Source organism: Morchella sextelata (assembly GCF_020137385.1).
Source record: "Morchella sextelata strain SCLS chromosome Unknown scls_20, whole genome shotgun sequence".
Lineage (NCBI taxonomy): Eukaryota > Fungi > Ascomycota > Pezizomycetes > Pezizales > Morchellaceae > Morchella > Morchella sextelata.
The window spans coordinates 1,189,579-1,213,324 of record NW_025408635.1 but is presented as its reverse complement, the minus strand read 5'-3'; the positions used below and the strand labels follow the sequence as shown (position 1 = coordinate 1,213,324).

General features: G+C 47.0%; 7 protein-coding genes across 7 annotated transcripts; 2 read left to right on the top strand and 5 right to left on the bottom strand.

Moving 5' to 3' along the window:
* Window positions 1-1,961: 1,961 nt before the first annotated feature.
* H6S33_006522 (uncharacterized protein) lies at window positions 1,962-3,283 on the top strand (the record flags this gene model as incomplete). Its single annotated transcript, XM_044837881.1, has 2 exons — window positions 1,962-2,238; window positions 2,304-3,283. The coding sequence occupies 2 exons, from the start codon at window positions 1,962-1,964 to the stop codon at window positions 3,281-3,283; spliced, it is 1,257 nt and encodes a 418-aa protein (XP_044690049.1).
* A 7,514-nt stretch (window positions 3,284-10,797) lies between these two features.
* On the bottom strand, window positions 10,798-11,235 carry H6S33_006521 (uncharacterized protein; the record flags this gene model as incomplete). Its single annotated transcript, XM_044837880.1, has 1 exon — window positions 10,798-11,235. The coding sequence occupies one exon, from the start codon at window positions 11,233-11,235 to the stop codon at window positions 10,798-10,800; it is 438 nt and encodes a 145-aa protein (XP_044690048.1).
* Window positions 11,236-12,091: 856 nt separating this feature from the next.
* Window positions 12,092-12,946, bottom strand: H6S33_006520 (uncharacterized protein; the record flags this gene model as incomplete). Its single annotated transcript, XM_044837879.1, has 2 exons — window positions 12,092-12,843; window positions 12,919-12,946. 2 exons carry the CDS (start codon window positions 12,944-12,946, stop codon window positions 12,092-12,094), a joined length of 780 nt encoding a protein of 259 aa, XP_044690047.1.
* Window positions 12,947-13,934: 988 nt separating this feature from the next.
* H6S33_006519 (uncharacterized protein) lies at window positions 13,935-14,669 on the top strand (the record flags this gene model as incomplete). The annotated part of the gene is made up of 1 exon (XM_044837877.1): window positions 13,935-14,669. One exon carries the CDS (start codon window positions 13,935-13,937, stop codon window positions 14,667-14,669), a length of 735 nt encoding a protein of 244 aa, XP_044690046.1.
* Window positions 14,670-15,711: 1,042 nt separating this feature from the next.
* H6S33_006518 (uncharacterized protein) lies at window positions 15,712-16,593 on the bottom strand (the record flags this gene model as incomplete). Its single annotated transcript, XM_044837876.1, has 2 exons — window positions 15,712-16,220; window positions 16,272-16,593. The coding sequence occupies 2 exons, from the start codon at window positions 16,591-16,593 to the stop codon at window positions 15,712-15,714; spliced, it is 831 nt and encodes a 276-aa protein (XP_044690045.1).
* Window positions 16,594-17,453: 860 nt separating this feature from the next.
* H6S33_006517 (uncharacterized protein) lies at window positions 17,454-17,927 on the bottom strand (the record flags this gene model as incomplete). Its single annotated transcript, XM_044837875.1, has 1 exon — window positions 17,454-17,927. The coding sequence occupies one exon, from the start codon at window positions 17,925-17,927 to the stop codon at window positions 17,454-17,456; it is 474 nt and encodes a 157-aa protein (XP_044690044.1).
* A 1,874-nt stretch (window positions 17,928-19,801) lies between these two features.
* On the bottom strand, window positions 19,802-20,336 carry H6S33_006516 (uncharacterized protein; the record flags this gene model as incomplete). The annotated part of the gene is made up of 3 exons (XM_044837874.1): window positions 19,802-20,034; window positions 20,101-20,181; window positions 20,237-20,336. The coding sequence occupies 3 exons, from the start codon at window positions 20,334-20,336 to the stop codon at window positions 19,802-19,804; spliced, it is 414 nt and encodes a 137-aa protein (XP_044690043.1).
* Window positions 20,337-23,746: the final 3,410 nt, after the last annotated feature.

Below are 23,746 nucleotides of genomic sequence, written 5' to 3'. Positions count from 1 at the left end.
CCCGAAGATAACCCCAGTAGAAAAACGCCCCCGCATAGTTCCGTTCCTCCATTCCAATTCTGACACGTAACCATAAACCCCGCAATTGCCAGTAACCGAGCTGTATCATGCTATTGTCCTAGAGCTACTTCCCTAAGTAGAATGGCCTGCAGCCATAAACCCCGCTTCTATTCCGTTCCGGGTGAGACACCCAATAGTAAGCGTGTCCTCACAACAGCCTAATACTAGTGTGGTTGCACCCGGTGCCCCCACACCCCTCGGTACCTTTCTATGCTTGTTCCCTCGTTACCCGACCGTACTCACATCACAACCCATCACTCGTATCATCCTTATTCCTTGACTTAGGAGCAGTGTTCGTATTTCCTATAACAGTCTCCCATACAGGGTAATTCTTTACACCTCCCTGATAATTTTCTGATTTGTTCTCGGTTTCGTTGTTCTCGGTTTCGTTGTTCTCGAGTAACCATAGTACGGTGCATACCGGCCCTACAATATCTTCAAATCGGTGAGGAGCTAGTAACGTGTAAGAATCATAAAGCAACTGCTCCAATAGTTTTCTAGTGGAGTATTCCTTCGGTGAAACACGTGGACATAGTTGAAGACCCCGCTCCAGCATAGTTTTCTCAGTCATTATCCGAATAAAAACCTTCAAATGCGTGAAGGGGACGTTTCTATTGAAAAGGTCGATTGGTATCATACGTGCCCGTACACATTTAGAGATATCCAGATTAGACATAGGAATGACTTTAGACTTAATATTATTATCTTTATTCGAACCCTCAATTTCAGAACAGTCATCTGGGGAACCCATATCATCATTAGTAAATGTTAAATATTTCTCAAGATTCTCAATTGCCGTCAAGAATCCCATTAAAGCCAAGTAACGTTCTTCGTTAACTGGTCCAACGCGAGAATAACGTTTAGTAAATGGGTTATATCAACGCAATCTGACCGCCGCATTTGGTTGGTGGTTTATTAAAATAAATATATTAGGAATGATTGAAGGTATAATCAGAAGCAATAAGTAGTGTTGTGTCGTAAACTTATAGCAAGACATCAATTATGAGGAAAGACGCCAAATAGAATAAAGGTCAGTGGTTCATTTAATAAGGAATTGGTGTGATCAGAGATATATTATAACCATTCTAGTTATATTTCAGTCAAATCCGTAGTTCGTTGACACGCGTGTTCCCAATATCCTTTGAATACCGCATACCACGCTCTAGGCACTGGTATAATCATCAATGATATATATCATTCTGACCCACCGGGGAACAAGAACAAGGTAAATGCCTTACTTCGCTGAGTAGAACCTCTGAGAGCTTCACAGCATTGCCGGCCCGTTGCGGAAGCTACGGATTTCCTGGTAGTAGTGCAATCAATAATATGTATCAATGGCCTCATTCCCGGCGGAATAGACCTGAAGTTTCATGAAGCTCCTCTTATGGACAAGGATTGTCCTAGGACTTGTTCTCGTAATCTCTTAGAGATTCTCTGTTCACATTATAACCCCACGTAAATGGCTTTTTCCATGTTTTTTCATTCTCCAGGTGGAGTAAGGCATGTGTAAATCTCAATTACCGCTGGAGTGTTTTAAAATCCGCCGTAGATGAAATAGGCGCACAACACTTAAGTTCGTGAAGGCGTTGTAGGCGTCGTCTGCTGTGGATAACTTCCCCTCTTCCGAGTTATAGATACATGAAACTCAGCAGATATAGCACTAAAGGTGGTCATCGAACATGACTGAGTACCGCAGCGGAGAGATAGAAGCCTCATTTCAAAGTCAAATTGATAGGATCGTGACCTCTTCCGAAATTCCCGGATGTCGAAATAGCCCGTTCTGCAGTAACCCTCGACAGCCTATGCGCCAAGACTCAAGCAACCCTTTGCCTTCTGAATGCTCTACCTTCCAAAGCTCCTCTTCCCAAACTCATAGATACAAACAACAATCATCCATCACTATGGAGACAATCAAAAACTCTTCCGAGCCTAAGCCCTTTCTCTTGAGCCAGGAGCAAACCTACCTTGCCCGTATCCGTTATGGCGCGCAGCTCGCCGAGCCTCCATGCCCGCCAAAGCTTCTGCCTATCTCTGTCGATCCTCTCCCGAGGTTTTGTGGGGCTTCATTTACTCCTCTGAGCCTGCTTACGGAACATATGAATGTTGATGTTGACGGCGAGTGCGGAATGCCATTGGACATAAGCCACCTGCCAGGCATATTCGACGGAACAAACAAGCGTAAGTAGTACCAAGAGAGTTCCTCACTCTTTCCAGATCGATTCTTATTGACGAAAGTATTGTAGCTATCGCGGCACTAAGTCACATCAATGTGCATCCCACCGACCGCTTACTTCTCCGAACCACCGATCTTCTAAGCAAAAACAATCCCATCTCCGCCCTCGGACGAAAGTCCGCCTCTTTTCTCCGCCGCACTGAGTACATCTCAGCCGATGGACCGCAGTACGTACATGTCTCTGCATTCGCACGTACGCAGCGTCTCGCCATGGCGAAGCTCGTCACTCTACGTTCGCATGATGAGGAGTACCAGGAGCCCACCCGCATTCTCAAGGCAGTTTTACGCGGGTTCGATACAGCCAATCCAGATACACCTCGGGAGACGCCTGAATTTGAAGAGAACGATGAGTTTGCAGTCCAGTCGGAGCAGAGGTGGAAGCCAATTGAGTTAATGAAGCATCCTGACAGGCGCGGCGTCGTTGCGGTGGAGGAGTTCCAAGTACTGCCCGATCCAGAGGCATGTAGTGATACTGGCGGGTTTATGGTCTTCAGCTTCCAGACAAGCCCTATCCCACCAGCACCTCATAGAGATGTTAGGTTGGACGTTGGTATTATTGTTCCACATGACGAGCATAATGAAGAGGGCACTGTGCAGACATTTGACTACTACCTTCCCACTACGCAACATGCCGCGCTCAATGCTAAACGTAGCTTCGGCGACTACAACGCCGACACCGACCACGAATCGTCAAGCTCAGAGGGTATCGAGAAGACGTTTCCTTACAGGTTTGTACGCACATACGAAACTCGGGTACAGAAACAGGTGACCGATAGGATGGCGGTTATCCTCCATCAGGGAGATGAGAAAAAGCCGAAAGCCGCTTATTACTATCCTATTGACGCCAAAGTTGTTCTCCAACCGGCACGCGGCGCAAAGCTGATGGAGAGGCCGGAGCCAATTGAAAGGCTAAATGTGTCTGTGAGGGAGCTGGATAATGAAGAACATGGGAGAAGAGAAGCGATAAAGAGGGCTAGGATGGGCTTGTGAGTGGACTGGTGGTAGGCGGTAGGGGAATGAGCTGGATACTTACCAGTTAGGTCCGAGTCATAATGCCAATTGGCATAGCTGTTAGTAATGCTAAATACCAAACGGTATTTCTATCAGTACATTCCTGAGTGACTTCACAGGAACAGACTAGCACCACACGCTCCATATTCTTAGACGATATTAATACATACAATGAATTAGATGCATACGGCAGGGTACCATAATCTGAGAGATCTACAACAGAACGGGCTCTGTCATCTCATTAATGTTACAGTAGGGTGTCATTGTATCTGCTTACTGAACGAGATGTGGACAAGTGTGCTTTGGAATGTACTTGTGGGCCTGGTGCAACCGAAGGCAACGACAAGAGTAGCAGGACACGTATTATTACCTGTACCTACGTTTCCTTGACCCTTTCCCTGAGTAGATAGAAATTAAACACTTTGACAGCTATCATTATCGTACAAGGTTCTCTTGTCTCACATAGAATAATCTTCCTCCTCCTAATCCACAGAGGCCGTCCCAATAGTCTATTCTAGCTGACTTTTCATGTCCATGAAGAAATATACGCCTCTACACATTCTCTGCATTGACATGACCAAGAAATATAGAAGATTGGCCATTACCAATCACAACCCATCACTCGAGGATGCAGGTATCACAACACAATATACTCTAGTAGACAACGAAATGTATCAAAATCTCGCTAATTTGTTAAAAGCACGGACTTGATTACAAAGAAACTTGAACAGTGTAAGAGTCGCTCATCGAGTTGTCTGTAAAGAGCCGAATCTAATCTACCGGCTTAACCTTTCAAGTGTGAATGTTCGAACAGAAGGATCAGCGTGATTGTATAAATCCATTCTTGCGGAATTAAACTGTATTGATCAACCTGATCTTTATAGCTTTTACGGGGTATCCCGTCAAAGGCGGCTATACATCGCTAGGCCTACCAATCACTGTGTACATCTACGGGAGCTAGTCGGCTTCTCTGCTCTCCGAAATGGATATAATCCTCGTAGTTAGCAGATAATATCCATTCGTGGGGTGTTTTCTATAATATTAGCATTAGCTCAAAGTTCTGATGCGCTGTACTCTAGCACCGCTATCCTTATCAATCCCTACCATTCGCACATCATCTGAATACCCATGGCTCCTCACCTAGCTTTCAGCAAACTTCCCTCCGCTCCCACGCTCTACTCCCACACGCTACTCCCACTCAATATCGCGGATACCACCGCTCACACAGGCGATAATGCGGTGTCCAGTACTCCGGCCTACACTTTACCGCACTCACTGCTGCCACACCCCTGTCCACCTGCGCCTGGTGAATCTTTTTGATAACGCCAAGTAAATTGGTTTCTTGGAAGACATTAAAACAATTGCTGGAGTAACAGCGTCGAATCTTGACCACATCGCCGTTGGGCAGCGTCCGGTACTCTGCGTGCTGCTGGGTTTTGTTTGGAGATTGAGGGGCACGGGGGGATGCGTGCGGGACTAAAAAGGACATTATTAGGTCGCGTCTTGGACGCGAGATAGCCGGAGAAGTGCTATAGGCGCCGGCTTTTGTGGAAAACGGCATTGGATTGGCGGGTCTTGTTGGGTTGTGAGTTTGTAACTTTTGTTAAAGCGTTGATGATGGCGGTTTAGTGACTGGAAAGCGGTGCGTTCTTATACTGGATTCTGATAGTGTATTTCAAGTATATTCAAACGATGACCTCGACTATATTTGAAAATGTCATTGGGGTTCCGCTCGAATGAACACCTGTCCGAGGCAACTTGAATCGCTGATTGACTGTATCCCTTGCCCAGCTCATATTGAAGCAGTTGCGTAAGCCGTATTGTAAAGCTGCAGTTGAGGACTTCTGGTAGGTACAAGAGGGCGTTGAACCCTGCCATTGGTTCCAGATATGATCCTAAGAAGTGACCAAGCAAGATTTCGGGTTACCTATAGTCTCCAAAGACAAGATATCTTTCTGTTTTGTTATTGAAAAATAAAACAATGAAACTTGGAGAGCTTTTCCAGAGCCATGTAGGAACTTAACTATTAGTAATGCATTAGAGATATAAGGTAAATGTATAATATATTTTGCCAGACCTATGGTTCAGCTATCCTAGTACGGGTGGTTCACATTAAGTGTAAAGCTTGAATGTAACCTTCACCTATAAAACTTCGGTAGTGGAATACCAGGCTGGGTTTAATTTGCAATTGAGGTTTTAATACTTTCTGGCCCGTTCGGTTTAAACATACCTCAACAGCAATTGGGATCAATGAGAGCCCGTTTTTCTGTTGCTGCACATACCAACAAAATAAAACTTGAACAACCCAAAAACAATAGAACCAATAGCACAATAGAAATCGGTAAGAGTTTTGGGACTTTAACGACGGTATTTTATGGATAATTATATGAAATGTCAGAATTGTAGCCAAATAATTTCATACAATGTCGGCTCAGGAAGGAATATTGGCAGCGTCTTTAGTAATGAAAGAGCATTTGTATTTATAATCCAATTCCATCCAAAATCCCCAATGGTAAACACCAGCTCTCGACCAAGGTGTCCAACAAAGATGAGGATTAGAAAGAAGCCAATCATTCCAATTGAAATGCCTTTTATCCTTATACATAGCAGGAGAGTGAATTTGGGAGTACTCATCGATATTCTATGTTGTCGAATCCAGAACTCATTGCCCAATTTGAGGCCCGTGAACTGTTTCAAAGGCTTTATTGAAGTAAATAAAAAGCCGACGGAATTTGGAGTCAAGCGCGACATAGAAGACTCCTGGAGGTAGGTTGATGGTCTGGTATATAGCGATAATCTCTTCAATCTTTTCAAGAGGTTTACCGTTAACAGTTTTAGATTTCCTCTTGTACAGGGGAAAATCCAAATCGACGTCAAAGAATACCTTAATCATATTTCCTAAAAATATTAGCAGGAGCTCAAAATAATATCAGTAAGGTTTATTCTTACCTTTTTTACCAAACAATGAAGTGAAACCTTTGTTACCTCTCTCTGTGGCAAGCTGGTAAGTGACAATAGATGTGCTAGAAATAGTTATGTACTTGTTGAGTGCCTTCTAAATATCCCTGCCTGATATTTCTTTGGGACTGGAAGGGGGGGGGGGAGGAAATTCCTTCCTAGCCTGTTGTAACGGAGCTATTTCAACTGTTTGGTGTATGAGTATACACAGGGCACAGTTACATGCTGAGAGTTATTGTTAGAAGCCAGCTGCATAGCGATATGCAAGTACCGGCAGTATGGTTAGGTACCTGTTGTTAGAGTATATATATTCCAGGCGTTATGAAGGGGATATATTCATGGGAGCAATGACTGACGAGTCTATGCCTCGCCAGTGACTAGAAGGCCAGCCAGAGTGAAGCTCTGATTGTCCGGTGATCCTCTGTATCCTCTGAGTATTGCAAGTCAGCCGATTTGTAGCATGGACTATGCCAGTGAAGTCTACAATAAGCGAAAGCTCTGCAGCAATAATTAAGCTTACATCTCAGCGGTAGCTCATTCATGGAGGCTCCAGTTCTGTAGGAACCGAGGTTGTAGGTGTCACAAAGGCTTTGAGTAAGGGTGGTTGCCTCGGGTATCGGAAACACCTACTGACACTTAGAGAAACGCGGGGTAGCGGTGGTATTGTTTCCCGGACTGAGGAAAGGCTTCACCGGAACTTAGTAAGGAGCTAGGAGCAGAGAATAGAGGCCTTCGGAATATAAGTACTCAGGTTCATTCTTGCACTTCAGTTCTGTTCTCTTCAGTCTTTATCATAAGAAAAAACCAAGTTCTTATCAGTAGCAGAGCCCTTAAAGATTATTGACTTCTAGCGATAGTATCTTTGAATAATCTGCAACCTGATTGTCTATCTTGCACAGCCGTCTCTATTCTATCCTATTCAATTTCTTTTAGACGAGACCCCCATTATACTGGGTATCCTTAACGTCACTGTATGGTCAGTAACGGGATACTGATATGAGCACTGTCCTGTGTACTAGTGATGACTAGCCAATTTTTGATGGAGGTGTAAGTTTCTGTCAATGTGTGAAAAGCATAATTAGCCTTGAGGTCGAGGCCATGATACAGCTCATCTGAAAAGGTGAATATCCATGCGTAAGCAGCAAGCAAGGACTAGTATTGCCTTCCTGGAGCGAGCTTGCTGGATAGCCAGACTCAGATACTGAATGGCCGAATCTTTACCTGTAACGGGGGTCTCTTCTAAGAGAAATAGAATAGGATAAAATAGAGATGGCTATGCAAGATGAGCAATCAGGTTGCAGATTATTCAAAGATACTATCGCTAGAACTCAATGATCTTTAAGAGCTCTGCTACCGATAAGAAGTTGGTTTTTCTTTCTGATGAAGACTCGAGAGAACAAGAGTGAAGGGCGAGAATGAACCTGAGTACTTATACTCCGAAGGCCTCTATTCTCTGCTCCTAACTCCTTACTAAGTTCCGGTGCAGCCTTTCCTCGGTCCGGGAAACAATACCACCGCTACTCCGCTTTTCTCTAAGTGTCAGCAGGTGTTTCCGATACCCAAGGCAACCACCATTAGTCAAAGCCTTTGTAATACCTTCAGGTTTGGTTGCCACACAACCGGGACCTGCATGAATAAGGTGCTGCTCAGGTGTAAGCTTAATCGTTGCTTTAGAGCTTTCCCTTATTGTAGACTTCCCTAGTATAGTCCCTGCCCTTCGGGGGACTTACAATGCTCAGAGGATACAGAGGTTCACCGGGCAATCAGAGCTTCATTCTGGTTAGTCTTCTAGTCACTGGCGAGGCATAGACTCGTCAGTCATTGCTCCCATGAATAGATCCCCTTCCTAGCACCCGGAATGTAGTTACTCTAAGAGCTGGTAGCTAACCAAACTGCCGGTACTTGCATATCACCATGCAACTGGCTTCTAACAATAACTCTCAGCATGTAGCCGGGCCCTTTGTGTACTCATACACCAGACAGTTGAAATAGCTCTGTTACATTACCTCCTTATTCCAATCCGCCGTATGCATAGCAGAACGAAATCAATTTTGAATTAGAGAGTCCAATTGGGTCTAACATTCCTATAGCACTCATCAATGCCCTTATAACTTTGTATGATCCCTACGGTGGGATATATTCGTAACCGTAATTGAAAAGGACTCAGAACTCTCGAGTAAAGCCTTCGATATCTTCCCTAAAACAGAATTTCTACGTAGATTCCCAATCTGCAATCAGATTGTACCTGCGCAGCCTGGTTGTGGAGTTATTAGTCATTTTATTGCTATCGGCTCTGAAATAAGTGAAAAATAAAACTCTCATTATATACATTGGGTACCTTCTTTATGGCTCGAGTTTTGCGTAGATTCCAAATCTACAAATGGATCTTACTAACGAGACCTGTTTGTGGAGATAAACGTGATTTCAGAAATATGGGTTTGGTAGGACGTTGTTTTCAAAGTAAAAAAACCAGTTACTTGATAGTTACTCCTGTATTTCATTATAGTCAAGATTATACTAAATGGTTTTAAAAAAAAAAAGATTTCTTAGTGCCGTTTAAAGTTTCAAACAAGCATTGCAATTTCATTGTTTTTAATAATCATATTAAATTCTCCAATCCACGCTTTATCCTTCAACCTTGAGGACTCGGAGTGTATAGGGAAAACATACTATACAGGTACTTCCAATTTGGCTTAAGTTTTATAGGTTTAAATTATATGCTTTTCTACTCTTTATAGACTCTGATTTTCAATAATCATTCATTTCCATTATTGTTGAAAATTTGGCTTTTCTGACTAATACAAGATTTTTTTTGAGTGTCAAAATGTACATGAGATACATATTTTACAAATTATTTTAATCTGGCTCAATTATTATAAGTTTATAAGATATCAATTTCAAATCAGTAAAAACACTATATTTCCAATCATATTCTATTTCTATTATGATTTCAGTATTAGCGCTTTGGATATTGATAGAGATAAGCTTAAAATACAAATCCTAGAAGGGATGCAGATTTTATATTTTATTCCGACCTGGCTCAATTATTACAAGATTAAAATATATTAATTCTTACACTTTCAGAATGGTATATCTATAATAGTAATATATTCTCATTTGGTTATTGCCGTTGGAACCTCTGTTTGTAGTATTCAAATTATTGATCAGATTATATAGGATTTGCAGATTTTTCATCTCATCCTGACCTAGCTCAATTATTAAAAGTTTAAAATATATTAATGTCTTTGCTGTTGTAATACTATATTTACGATTTCTTTCCATATAGATTCTGGTTTCACTGTTCTCTCCACCGTCATTCATAAACTAAAATTAATTACATTTATAACTTTCCTCCTCCTATATACAACGATTACCATACTGTTCTATCCTATACGGTAAGACACACTAGGATACCTACTGCCATTACTGATTACCAAACTCTATGGAATATATATACTCACTGTATTGTCTTTTGATAAAACACAATTAATTGCCTCAAGGCATTAAACATATTCACCATATTACATAATAGTTGCCTTAAACCACCCAGAATCACAAATATTCTATTCTTAATTTCTCCGGAAAAGTTCTAGGCATTATCGCTATCTTGAGAAGAATCCATTTGTTCTAATAAAGTTAATAGGTTTTATTGATCTATCTAGTCCCCTGTAACAATAAGCTGCAGGGTTTTGATATTATTGCTAAAGTTAAAAAAAAAAAAAAAAATTTTATATTTTATTCTTGCGTCAACAAAGTGGTGTACCCTTTAGAAGCAGTGCGGATCATGGGCCAAACTCATAAACTACATTGGATCTTGCTTTGAAATCCATTAGCCACCTCAATGTCATACCGATGTTCCCAAGTCGGTATCTTTAGTACTCAGTGACAGTATTTCGAGAGCAACGTCATATATAGCATTCACAAGACAGTAACAATTAAACTTTAAAACGATTATATATCATGAGGAATTCTGCCTGTGAGTAATAGCCAAATTATCATAGAAATGGAAAGTATCAATTGACCAAAAGCGAATTTGGGATGAAGAAGGTTTCAATTTTCTACTCTCGAATTATTCCTACATATTATAAATCCCTTCGTCATGGTTTGTGACTTCTTGAGACGTGCTTTATTTACCTACTGGCAGATGCCTGCGCTGGTCTAGCAAACGGCGGTGGCCCCTTGTTATCTACTTGCACTCTGGTGTATCAAAAGAGCGCGCAATATAGCTAGAGCTCAAGACACTGGTAGTATCGAAATCATTTTAAATCATTTAAATACGCTACGCCGAGTTGAAAGCACAGTAAGTCGGACCCCACTGTCACGGAATCAGTATCTCAAACGAGCACGAGTACAAATTTGCTACTTGAAAAGGCCATTGGTCTTATTAATATTAGCGCAACTAGAGAATCCACTGCGTCTTAAGCTTCACATCCTCCTGTCCACATCTAAACCCACCCCGACTAAAACATACCCCCCCCCAACCTCCCCCGAACTCGCCATACCCACCACCACACCGCCCCACACCCAAAACAACCCTAAGGATACTCCAACCCCTCCATCACCCTCTCCACCAGCTCCATAACCTCCGACAACCTCACCTCCATCTCCCTCTGCTCCTCTACCGCAATCCTCAGCTGACCCTCCAGCCACTCCAGCCTCCGCCCCAGCTCCTGAAACCCCTCCCTCACGCTGTCGAACAGCCCCGCGTTCGCAATCAGCTGGCACTCTGAGCAGTCCGACGTGGGCGAGTTCAGGGATGTGTCGGAGGTTGCGTCGTCGAGCTCGACAATGATAGTGTATGCGTCGGGCTTAGGAAGGCGCAGGGTGGGGTTGGGGGGGCGCGGTGGGACTTCGATGCTGCTTGGGGGCGCCGCTGTTGGGGCTTGCGTGCTGCTTGGGGGAGCCACTGGTGGGGCTTCGGTGCTGCTTGCGGGGGCCGCTGGTGCGGCCTGGGTGGGATAGGTTGTGGTCATTTTGGCCGGTTCTCTGACTTTGCGGTCAAGCGATATATAAAGAGCGTATCATGTAGGAAGCTGTGTGATGTCATTTATGCCCCGGCCGGCCAGAAGGAGACAACATGTTATGGTAGACTCGCTTACGTGTCTGTAAAGGCCGCTGTAGATGGATATTTGCGTGCTGACGAGCTGGCGGAGAAGGTAGATGTCTCGAGGCGTGATGCAGAATGCCGGACAAACAGATATCTGGACATATGATATGTTCAGGGTCTAGCGTTGCGTTTCGGCTAGCTATCTGCACTTTTCGGTGTTGCAGCTCTGGAGACTTTGAGGATGCAACATTGCTCTTGGTGGAGCTAGGCCGTTGCTGTATTCCACAAATTAACCGGGGACACTTACCTCGATGCAGCGGATAGGTGTTTTTGGTCGGCAGATGTGGAGGGACTGATCATGGTTTTGGACCTTTGTCACTGGTTACCGCCATAATCAGATTTCAGAATCCTCTTTAATTTCTAATGCCATCTGGGTCTCAGTTCTTTACGACCCTAATCTTACAGCTACACGTGCTTGCTTACTACCTAGGAAAGCAACTAAACATGTCAAGAGCAGAAAGACTCAATACACAATCTAGTAAACTACGTTCTGCCCACCGACTCAACAAAACTACTACCAGGTTCCTCTGGTTCTGAATGTATTACATGATGCTAGCAGTTACAAGACCTTTGCCTATGTAGCGCTTGTGTTTACTCGATAAATAGGCCACCTATACAGACGGCGCTCAAACGGATGATCTCTGTATAAAGCTCCTCCCCGTTAGCGTGAATGGCATTCACAGATGCTGTCGTTATGGTGCTCGTCAACCGTCAAGAGAAAGCTAATTAGCTGAGGTATCACTATCCGACCCCTCACTTTCCCCCTCGTCGGCCGCCCATCCCTCCTCCTCCTCGACCTCATTAACCACCTGAGCACCCCCCTCATTTCCCCCTCCGTCTGTATCTCTTACTCTCGCGTTCTTTCCCTTATACTTCTCCCTCAACCCCTTCACCCTCTCCCTCGCCTTCTCCCCGGCCCTCCTCGCCTTCCTCCGCGCCTCCCTCCTCACACTCCGGTCAAACCCCCACACCACCACCTCCCCATCCAGCACCCCACACTGCCCCAGCGTCCGCCCCCCCTCCATCTCCACGCCCCTCCGCATCTCCTCCTCCGCCCCCACCTCCACCCCCCTCTCCACATCCCGCCGCTTCGTCTCGTCCTTCTTCCTATACAGACAAAACCCCGTGCTCCTCGTCTCGCCCAGCACAGCGCGCAGCTCGCGCTTCACCTGGTCAACGGTGTAGTTTGTGCTGAGCGCCAGCTGTATGGTGTGTTGGCTGCCGGCCTTCTTGAACAGGAGGGTGAGCGGGTAGATGCCGGCATCGAGGGAGTGGGTGCGGGGACGGACCCAGAGGGTGGCGCCGTCGTGGATGCCGTATGAGATGAGGGACCGGGAGGGGAGGAGACGGGTGGACCCGAAGGAGAGGTCCCATTTGGTGGGTGGGAGGGTGAGCTGGGGTTGGATGAGTGGGATGAGGGTGGAAATGAGGGAGCTGTCGTCGGGGGAGGCGGTGATGATGGCGGTGGCTGTGTCTGTGGGGGTGAGTATGGGCTGTGGGGAAGCTTGGGGGGAGAAGGCTGTGAAGACCTTTGGAGGTGGATACTGACCGTGGCGGATTTCGAGGTTGATTATCATCTTGGAGTGGTGGTGGAGCTGGAGTTGATTATCTTCTTTGTGGGATGGCGGTGTGTATTGTCTAGGGAAAGGGCCGCAGGATAATCGGAATCATATACTTATGTATATCTAGATAGAAAAGCCAGATTGTGTTACCAGCTCAGCGGTAGATATACTTCTTCTGTGAGTATATCTCAGCTACTTGATAATAAATGATCGTGGCCCGCGCTTCCAAGGCGCAGCGAAATGAGGTGTATTTGAAAACACGTCTTCTTATCTTGCCATGTGGTTTATTATACAATATTCCAATTTTCACTTCTACTTCTCAATTCCGCTATTAGATGAACGCCTGTGCAGGTGTAGTTTCGCTCCAATGGCCACGCACGTGATCCGGCGCTACCGAGTGATATTCCATGAAGCGGCCCGCATGTTTCCCACACAGTCCTGACAACGTTTCCTCTGCCGGTAATCTCTCAACCGTGTCACGAAGCGAAGCACGGCAGAAACAGACAGGCCAACATCACGCCCTCCAGACACCGCTCCGCTGCACCAGAAAGGTCGCTGGCAGTTAATTCTAGCTCCAGATCAGCCAGCCAGCCAGCCAACCACCTCTAACCACTCCCTCCTCTACGTCTAAAGCACATCTTTAGTTACCACCTGCTATCATCAACAGTATCAGCATCACACTCTCCAGGTATCACTACGCAGCAACAGGAAGGTCTCCGTCACGGAATTCCATCAGAGAGCCAGCTACCCAGCTCCGTCACCTGCTCTTCTACATCTAAAGCACATCTCTTGCTATCTGCTATCCCCAAAAGTAGAAATATCACATTTTCCAGACGCCTCTACACAGCAACAGAAAGGCCTCAGTCACTCAATTCCATCTGAGCAGCCAACTACCAATCTCTACATCACCCACTCGCCTCCGCCTTGAAAGCCTCTCAAGATCCATCACCACCAACACCACAACGACCAAAGCTACCATACCCCCACCACAAAAATACCTACAATGTCATCCAACAATTACGTAGTCCTCAACCCCTACGTCTTCGACCCCCACTTCACCCTTGACGAGCTCTCCCTTATCCGCCTCCACCCCACCCACATCACCGCCGACTCCCCCGCCCTCCCCACCCCTACCTACGCCCGCACCACCATCAACTCCCACCTCACCACCCTCACCCGCCCCACCGCCGCCGCCGCCGCCCCACACGACTACGAAAGCGACACCGAAACCCTCGTCCTCGACGCCGACATCCTCGAGCGCCACCCCACCACGCACGTCATCGGCGAATGCGGGCGCCGCGGCTGCCGCATCAGTTACGGCTGCATCTTCTGTGCCGGCGACTCGTCCGGGCGCAGCTGGGATAGGTCGCTTGATCCGACGCCGCGCACGCACTTTCGGAATGCGGTTGCGATGGCGCTGGGTGGGGCGGTGCCGAGTGAGGGGGTGGGGGAGAGCGGGGAGGTGGGAGGAGAGAGGGGGGAGGGGTATCCGACGCATTTGCAGAGGATGGAGGGGCCGATAAAGAGGGGGAGGAAGCCGGGCAGTGGGGTCGCCAGTTGGGTTGGGCAGGGGCCGAGGATTAAGTATTGTAAGAGGCGGGCGGAGGTGGAGCAGAAGGTGGATGATGCGGTGCCGGGGAGCGAGGGGACTATCGTGGTGAAGAAGCCGCATAAGTCAAAGGCGCAGTTGGCGGCGTTGGAGAGGAGGAGGAGGGCGCCGGTTAGGAAGAAGGGTTAATGTGGGGGATAGATAGGCCGTTAAGAAGAGAATAGGGGGCAATGAAAGTACTATCTACATTGTCAATTGTTTAGTTGCCAGTTCTTCGTCAATGTTCATACCACTGGATCGTGACATAATGTTACCCAAAGGCAGCACTTGAAGTTCTATCAACTCTCCACCCCACCAACCACCGAAGCCACGCCCACACAACATCTAACCAAGCGTACCAAACAATCATCCCTCTATCCCATCATCTTCCTCCAACACCGGCTACCAAACGAAGCTTACATGTATCCATAGAGTCCCACAAAGCGAGTGATAATCCATGACACAACCACTGTACCCGAGTGATAGGCCATGACCTACCCCCCACGTCCCCATCATCCCCACGACCCATTAAAGGCGCAGAGAGCGGCCAAATGACCGTACTACGGACTAGTACTACCAACACATTCTCGTGATCATCATCAATCAATCAATCAAAATTAATAGCATCATCCTGAGCACATAGGAGAAGAACTATTTCATCATATAGTGAATATCGAATGGACAAAGATTATCTTTTAAAGGTATTCCCCAACTCTATTTAGCCCTATGATGTGTGATCAAAAACGACAGAGATGTTGATAAATTACACGTAACTGGTTGATGTCTTGATAATTGTCCCGAGTAAAATAATAACACATGTACCATTTTGTTGCAGGTACAGCCCGGAAATCTCCGGAAACCCGGAAAGGCATAGCATTACTACATGTACAAATTCTGCATAAATGCGGCGTTCAACATGAAAAACGCCGTATTGTAGTAAATATTTGATTTCTCTCTATACAATAATATCTAGAATACAGCAGTACTCTTTTACTACGGCGCGGATTACACCGCCTTTTTTGCTACTGTACATCTTAAATAGTGAAAACTGACAAACGAAATATTGAAGAACGCTCCTCGCACAAGCCTGTGTCCCCACGAGCATCACGCTACTTACAACTAGCCAAAACCTCACGACGTGACCAGTCCCCTATCAGAGATCGCAGACCCTCTCCAGCCTCCCGCACCCTTCTCAAACCTCCCTTTCAAACCCCCTCGGCGCGTGCCCACCAACTATCTCTCCCATCAATCGATTCCTAGACTCTATCTCGCTGACACGTTGAGCAAGACCCAGCTCCTCCTCCCGGCACTTTGTCACCTCCTTCTCCATATCTGCCAATGCTTGTTCCAGCTCCTGAATTCGCTCTCTGGCCCTTTCAAGTCGATACTCGGCCGTAGTGGCTTTCCGCAGCACATCCGCTATGATCGCCTCGAGAGACTGCCTCTGCTCGCCGCCCCTGGCCTTATCTTCCAGATGAGCAGCGGGAAAATTAGGAATGCTACCACTCCCTTTCACGGCATTGCTTCCTGCGTCTTTGTCAGCTTTTACATACCAGCTCCGGGCCTCATCCACCCGCCTCTCCATCTCCTCCGGCGTAAGCCCAGCAATGGGCGCCGAATCGAAACCCACCCCCCCTCCCCCCCAAACCCTCCTCAACACAAGGGCTGCCAAACCCCTCATCTCCAGCCCAGTGTCGTCCCCTGTGTCTGCCACACTCGTGCCCAATCAATCTTCCCCGCCGGCGCCGGTACCGGCTTCCTCGAAACTCCCCGCCCCTGCCAGCGATCCTTCATTCGCTGCGATATCTCCCCCAGAAGCAAATCGACCATTCTTCTTCTTCTTCTTCTTCTCCTCGGCAATCTCCTGAAGTCGCTTCTCAACCATCCGCTGTACCTCCTCAGCCTTCCTCGCCTCCTCCTGGCGCTTTGCAAGCTGGTCTGGATATGCCGGCTGCATGTGTCCCGCCGAGCACCAATACCCGCCCAGGGGCGTGTGTGGCCGAGCATTATCAGGCCCCGCCTCTAGCTCTTGCGGTGAAGATGGGGGTGCGCGGGGGGTGGGGGTGGATTGCATGTTTGTGCGGGGATGGTAATGGTACTGTGTTTGAAAGATTGTGGGATTATAGGTGGGTTATCAGTCTCTCCTCGCGGTAATGCTGAGATGCTATAAGGGTATCTTGGACATAAAGCAATATGGGCACAACTTATGTCTATATAAAATCAGCACTCTCTAGTTCCCGATTCTAAGAACACGGTAGTGAGAGTGGATAATACGGTAAGCACTAGAAGATACTATATTTTGGTGAATTAATACCATTAAATACAAATATCATTGTCCACCACCTATTTTTACCTTCGGAGATGCGCTCATGTGGGGGGCTTTGTAGTTCATCCGGTAATACAATGGCTGAAAGCTTTGTTTTCATCGTAGTATGTATGAATCGAGTGACAGGGTTTTTTTTTTTTTATCCCACATATATGTATCTTTCTATGCGTCACGTTAGTCTTTTCTAGTCGTTACTCGGATGATTATCTTGTAGTCATGGATTATCACTCGAATCTTGTAGCAACTGCTAAATCGTTGACATTGTTTCTACACTTAGACTTGAACTACATAACTCATAGAAACTGCCTCCAGGTATCCGAACAACAACAACAGAAACAGAAATAACGGCTTACAAAAATCATAATTCATAACGCGGTCTTTTCCAAGCGCTAACTAGCCAGGTGCCACACAATTGTCCAATACTCTCTTTCCGTCACCACTCGCACGTCCACCCCCACCTCCACTCCATCACCACTCTACAACACTCTACAACACTCCACAACATCCCAACTCAAAAACTACCTCAAGCCTACATGTAATCGCCCACACACCACTCCCCACTCTACTTAAAACACCCAAAAACACCGAAAACACCCACACCACCCACCCTACCTCCTCCTACTCCTCCCACTCCCATACCCCCTCCTCCCCTCCCTCTCGCCCCCACTCCCACTCCCGCTCGCCATATCCAACCCCTTCACCCTCTTCGCCAACAACTCCCAGCTATTCTCCCTCCCCTCATACCTGCCCACTCTAAACATATCGTCCGGATGCGCCGCCAGCACCCTGCCTCCATGCGCCGCGAAGCCGCCCACGCTGCGGGTGCTTGCCCCAGAGATACTGCCACTGGATGTGTAGTCTGGTGCGAGGAGGAGCGGGGGATGGAGGTTGCGGATTGTGGGGCCGGGGGAGGGGGCGGCGGCGGGGGTGGAGTGCATCGCGACGGTGAGGTGCGAGGGGGTGAGGTGCACTTGGAGGGAGGTTGGGACGGTTTGGTGGAGGGAGAGGTGGGCGGTGGGGGTTTGGAGGGTGAAGGTGGGGGTGGGGTGGGTGTGGATGTTGACGAAGAGGGGGTTGGACATTGTGGTTATTGCTGATGGCTTGGAGTATAGAGTTCTGGTAAAGTGGGTTCTAGTTTGGTAGTGGGTTTGAGAGCGTGGAGATCGTGGTATTGTGAGTTGGTGGTGTCTGGTATTCCGTGGCTATAGAGGTGGTATTGTGAAGATGGTAGTTTCTGATTTTCAGTGACTATGGGCGCGTGGCAGGTATTTAACACCCCTCAAAGCCCACTGTGCTGAAGAACCCCCAGCAGTGTCTGGGCCATTGTGTATGTACACCGACCCTGCACTCCCGCGCAGTCCTGTTGTAGAAACTCTCCTAGCTCTTGTCTATCCCTCAGCGGCAGTATTCACCCTCTTGTCGTGTGCCCCACAAACGGCCTGCAGATCAAGTAACATGCGCACGCAAGCCGATATATCGCGCGCCTCAAAGGTTTTGGCACACAGCTCATAAATTCAATATTGCTCACAACCGCTCAAGACACTTTGCAACATAGCACACGCTTCTTTTTTCTTGTAGCCGCACACTCCCGTAATTTATTGTAGCGCAATAGAGACCCTTTCAGATATGCGTCTCAAGGCACTTCTTTGTCCGTCTCAGCTCAGGGTTAGGGGTTCAAAATGCCATCTTCGGCTTCGGTTTCGGTATTTTTAATCTTTGGAGGAGCTTATTCTGTTTCATCTGGTGGCAGGATAATACCAAGCTATGCTATGGTGGGATGTGGTTGGTGGTGTGAGTCGCGACATGGGGTATCACTCGTTTTCTACACTGTGTACGTGGTGTTTGGAAGAAGTGGTAGGTTGAGTCCATTCAGCGGTGGCAACCCGGTGCGCTTTAGCTTCGCGGCTATTGTGCATCACTAAATTATGACATTATCAATAGCACTGCTCAATTGTCTCAATCACGCACTTCTGAACAGGAGAAAATTGTATCCTTCATGCGAGCTTCCTTCGGTTGTGCTTATACAATTAATTCTGCATGTAGGATGGAGATGAATTGTAACTTTCTATCTCCATGTAGCTCTCGTCCTAAGGTCGTTGAATGGCACTTCCTCTACGGCTGGTAGATCTAGAAAGAACTTAGTCTCCAACCACGCCTGTCGGCAATTCCGCCATTGTTCCTTCCACGGCCGGGGGTGTGGGATGGGTGAATCTATTGTCAGCAAGGAGTTTCTTCTGTGCTTGTGCAGGCGGGGTTTATTCCATTAATATTAACAGGTTTGGCCTTGTGTCCCAAGTTGGGCTGAACGTACATTACAATTGCTAGCATCTGTCATTGCTTGCGGCTGCTGAGTTCCTGGTTTTTGGTGAAGAATGGGGTGATATTCTTTTTCGATGGGAATTTCTTATGATGAAAGTGTGGCCATTGTGGTTCGGGTTTCTGCTACACCATCTTGCGTACTTGTCACCTTTGGTATGGCCGCCCAGTCTTGCGTTTTCGATGGGGTAAGCAGACGCCTGTCCCCAAATGTGTTTTATCTGTCTTCTTCGGTCATCACCCTATAGCTACAGATACATGTGATTTCAGGAGTACTTTCTTCATCCATCATTCAGTTCATTTTTGTTTATATCGCCGGTACAGGTTCAAATACACTTTACACTCGGAAGAACGATGCACAGCTCATAGTGCTAGCAGACCGCGCCTCAGTTATCACAGCCATTACCATTCAACTTCAGACAATACTTTGCGCTATATCGGATATTTCAAAATTAATCCTTCCCCTACTATCAAGGCTGCTTGCCGATGATGTCGGTAGCAATGTCAAAAAAACACTTTGTGTGGAAATAACCAACTTTATATTGTGTTATTCTCACCGCATGTAAATCGGGCGGCGTTCTATGCAAACCCGTTCATCAAATCACTATATCTACAAGCCCCTACTATGCTGACTGGACTTTCATTGTATCCGGCAGAAGAGACGGCCCAATTCCTTTGATTCAATCTTCTCACTCGCCCCTCCCTTCTCGGCCCCGTCTTCGGGCGCCCCTTCCTTCAGTTCCCCGTCCTTGGGCTCTCCTCTCTTCGATGCCCCCGCCTTCCGGACTACTTTTTTTGAAACGCCTTTTTTCGATGCACCTCCCTCCAGCTTCAGCTGTTTCTTCATCCGCTCTCTTGAATGCCTTTCAGTTTCTTCAAACATCGCGATTTTAACCTTCCGAGTCCGTTTTTCGAACTCTTCCTGGGTAATTAGCTTACTGCCGCCTTGACCCTTATACCCGTAAACACAAGTATAGCACCAGAATAGTTGCTGGAAGGTGTCTTCTAGATCTACCGGTACTAACATCAGGCCCTATTAGCGAATCCCGGGGCCAAGTACAAGAGAGTACTGTACCGAGTGCATATGTCCACCCGTCCGGTAGTTTAGGGAGTACCAGAGGGATTATAGGTTTCTCCCATTCCGCTCGTTGTAAGACTTTGTAGGGCATATGCATGGTTGCTTGTCTCGCGAAGGAGGTGAAGTACATTGAGGGCGGTTTATGTGTAGATGCGTGCGCGCGTGACGTCATGTATCATCACTCGGACCACCTGACACTAGTGCGCGGAAGTGGCCAAAGCAGTGACAACATATCTCCGAACCGCTGTCCGACGCGGGTCTCGCCCCCTAAGCCACGTAGGTGAAGCCGTGTCTGAGACAGATCTAGCTGGCACGGGGCGCGGGGGCCTCATCTCCGCGTGAAGGTTTTGGCGAGGTCTGGATCTTGGATGCGGGTGTTAGACAAGCTAGAGTGTCGGAGAGGAAGAGAGGGGGGTTTGGATCACCTTTGACTCTTGACGTCGTCTGCATCTGATGGCCGAGCGAGGCCGCACACGTGCCCGCACGCACAGCACGTTAGAGTAGATGGGCAGATAGGGTTTGGGAGCGAGCGAACCTTTTGAATACCAGTATACTTCGCCCTTACCCTTAGAATATTATGTCTACCAGATATTAATAGTAGCAAAAGGCCGTGGCCTTTTGAAACCTAAGCATTTGGGCACAGTTACTATATATGGAAAACTCCACTTAACCGAAGGAGTCTATTTGTTATGAGGAGGAGAAAGGCGAATAAAAACATCTTTGCTGATATTAATTGATCGAATCCGTAATCCTGTCCCTAATCCTAATATTCAAGAAAGCTGGCCTAGTTCAACCAACTGCACCCCCCCCCCCCCCCCCCGGGGGGCGCACTGTCCCAACCGTCAGAATTAATCTGAATACGAGCCAAGCAGTAAATAGACCCAAGAGTACAGCACCTACTACCGAGTCGAGCGGAATGTTATTAGTTAGGGTTAGTTAGATTCAAGTGTTTGAAATGAACGTGTTTGGGGGGTTATAATGGAGTCATTGTTTGCTGTGATGTAAATTTATGGAAACAGAGTTTTACTAGTACACGTGCACTGTCTTGACATTAACCTCTTACACCCTGTGTTGTAAGAGTAGCACCCAAATTTGTTGCAGCATCAAAGCCTGGGAACAAGTTAGATAACTGTAGCTTGATAGATTTATGCATATCCCAGCTGGCGAATCCTATCCCCGAACCTCGGTTTTTCAGACGTGGTTGAGCGATGCAACCAACCATTATGAAGTGATGATTCGGGAAGAGAGGGTAGTGTCCTCGCCTCGAATTAACTACACCGTCTTCTCTAATTACCATTATACTAAAGTGTTCTCTTACCACGTATCACGTACCTTACCTGGTATCTCTGCCTAGTAATCTCTGACCTGGGTTCGAGTCGTACATGTAGTTATGGGATTACCACACACACCCGATTTCCGTTTCCCATTACATCGACCCAGTTACCTTTACTCGACTGCGGCAAAACGAGATGCCCTCACCAGTAGCGAGCAGTGTAGATTGAAGTGGATTGTGGCTTGAAAGGTAAGTGATGGAATGGAAGGTGGGTAGAAACGACCTATGGTGTTGCTAACGGGAGAGTACGGCTCCGGCCAGCGATCCCCCCCACTACCACCAGTCTGTACCTTTCCGGGCCCCCGTCAAGAGTGCAACTTACCTCCTGTTCACGTTGAGCTTGAGCTCAAGGCCTTCCAAATCACCGTTTAAACTTGACGGATCTTGGGCCGCTGAGCATGAGCGGAGGCCCTTCCGGTCATCGGAACATGATATATCACTCGGTTGTTTGTTTTATGCACACGTGCATGGCTATACCCCTTACCGGCGTGGAAGGTTATTGGAAGGTTACTCAATTGGCTCGCCTACAGCACTTGACGACCTGCTCTACCTCAACCCATTCATTGGCTGTGCTGCCTACGAGCTCATATCATCACCCTGGATTGTTCATTTCCACATTCCTCTACATGCCTGTGGGGGTTACAGTTGGATACTTCCATCGCCAGTGACAGTGGCGGCGATATCTTTTATTATTCCGGCCGTCGATACTTAATAGATTGTATTAATTTCAGACATCGCAAAAGAATTCTCGGCGGCGGGCCGTCATCCATCGCTTACTGCAGCTGCTCCGGGAAGGACGGTACGGCGCGGTACAGGTCCTGTAGCCGAATGATTAGTCCCGTCGCGGCCGGAGCCCAGAACCTCTTCCCTCAAGTCAACTACATGCAGGCATCAAAACATCTCAGCTGAAAGACTCGCCCGCGACTGAGACATTATCCCTGCATCCATCAGCGCAGGTACAGATTCTTTTTCTTTTCCTTCGGCCTTCCCCGGCATGCGCTCAAAAGAAAGGAAACCGAAAATTCTCATCATGGAGAAAACCAATCACGCTCGCGCAATAGGCGTACGGATTGCCTCATCGAGATTCAAGTGCAGGTTCTGCGTGTATGTGCTCAAATTCTCTTCTTACATATGACGAATATGTCGCCCCCCGCGCCCCATGGAGTGACAAATGCGCAACATGCTGCGCAGGTGGTGAATCATGGGATTGGGATTGATACAGACTCCAAACCTGTTCAACACGAGTCTCAAGTGATACATTTGGCCACTTGCGACAAAACTTTACTCTGCACTTTGGACCAGCACTTGTCCCATGAACCGAAGAAAAAATAAATCATATGGACTCGCTGGCGCATATATCGATACGTCAGCAATAATAGTACCGGCAAGTTGTTTGGCTAAGTTTCTGACATCCGTCCTATCAAGTTGCGGCTCTATGCTTAGTGTAGAGATATCAGAAAACAAATATACCCTCACACCCGCATATACCGCCAGCTCGGTTCCTGGTCGCACAGGCTCGAACCCGAGAACACGGCAGAGGCATAAAAATATAATTCAATCAGGACCGCATAAATAACCTCAGATATATGAATTCCTACTATGCCACTTAGAATTAGCTTAGATCTGGCGGCTGGAGGGCTGGTCTTTAGATAATCTTATCTCTGCGAGAAAATACCTCAGATCAATACGTTTCCCCTAAAAGTGGGGGGAAATGTAGTTAGAGCGGAGTGCAGATATGTCCTTACATAACCATCGTGGGATGTTCTATGCGCCGAGGTTCAACACCCCTGTAACCATCGTGAAGAGAGACAGCCACACGTCTTTGCAAGCAATTTGAAATTCGAGTTGAAACCCAACAGCTAGTTTTTCACTCTCTCGAGAGTAGCTATACCTTTTCGTTATGTTCCCCGCGGAAAAAGGGGTTTCTAGAGTCTGCAGGCAGTAAGATACTCTACCGGTACCTGCATGCGTGCAGAGTTTCGAGGTACGTTTCGGCTGAATTGCTGGTTGAATTCTTAGTCTGATCTAGATTCGCAAGTTTCTTCACGATAAGTATTATATCTTTATATAGAGTATCGTACCTACCTTAGATTAGCGAATAACTCCTTTGTGTCTCTTAGCTTGATCTTGCACCTGCATCTGGAGTTTTGGATAGGTGACGACGAATCATTTCC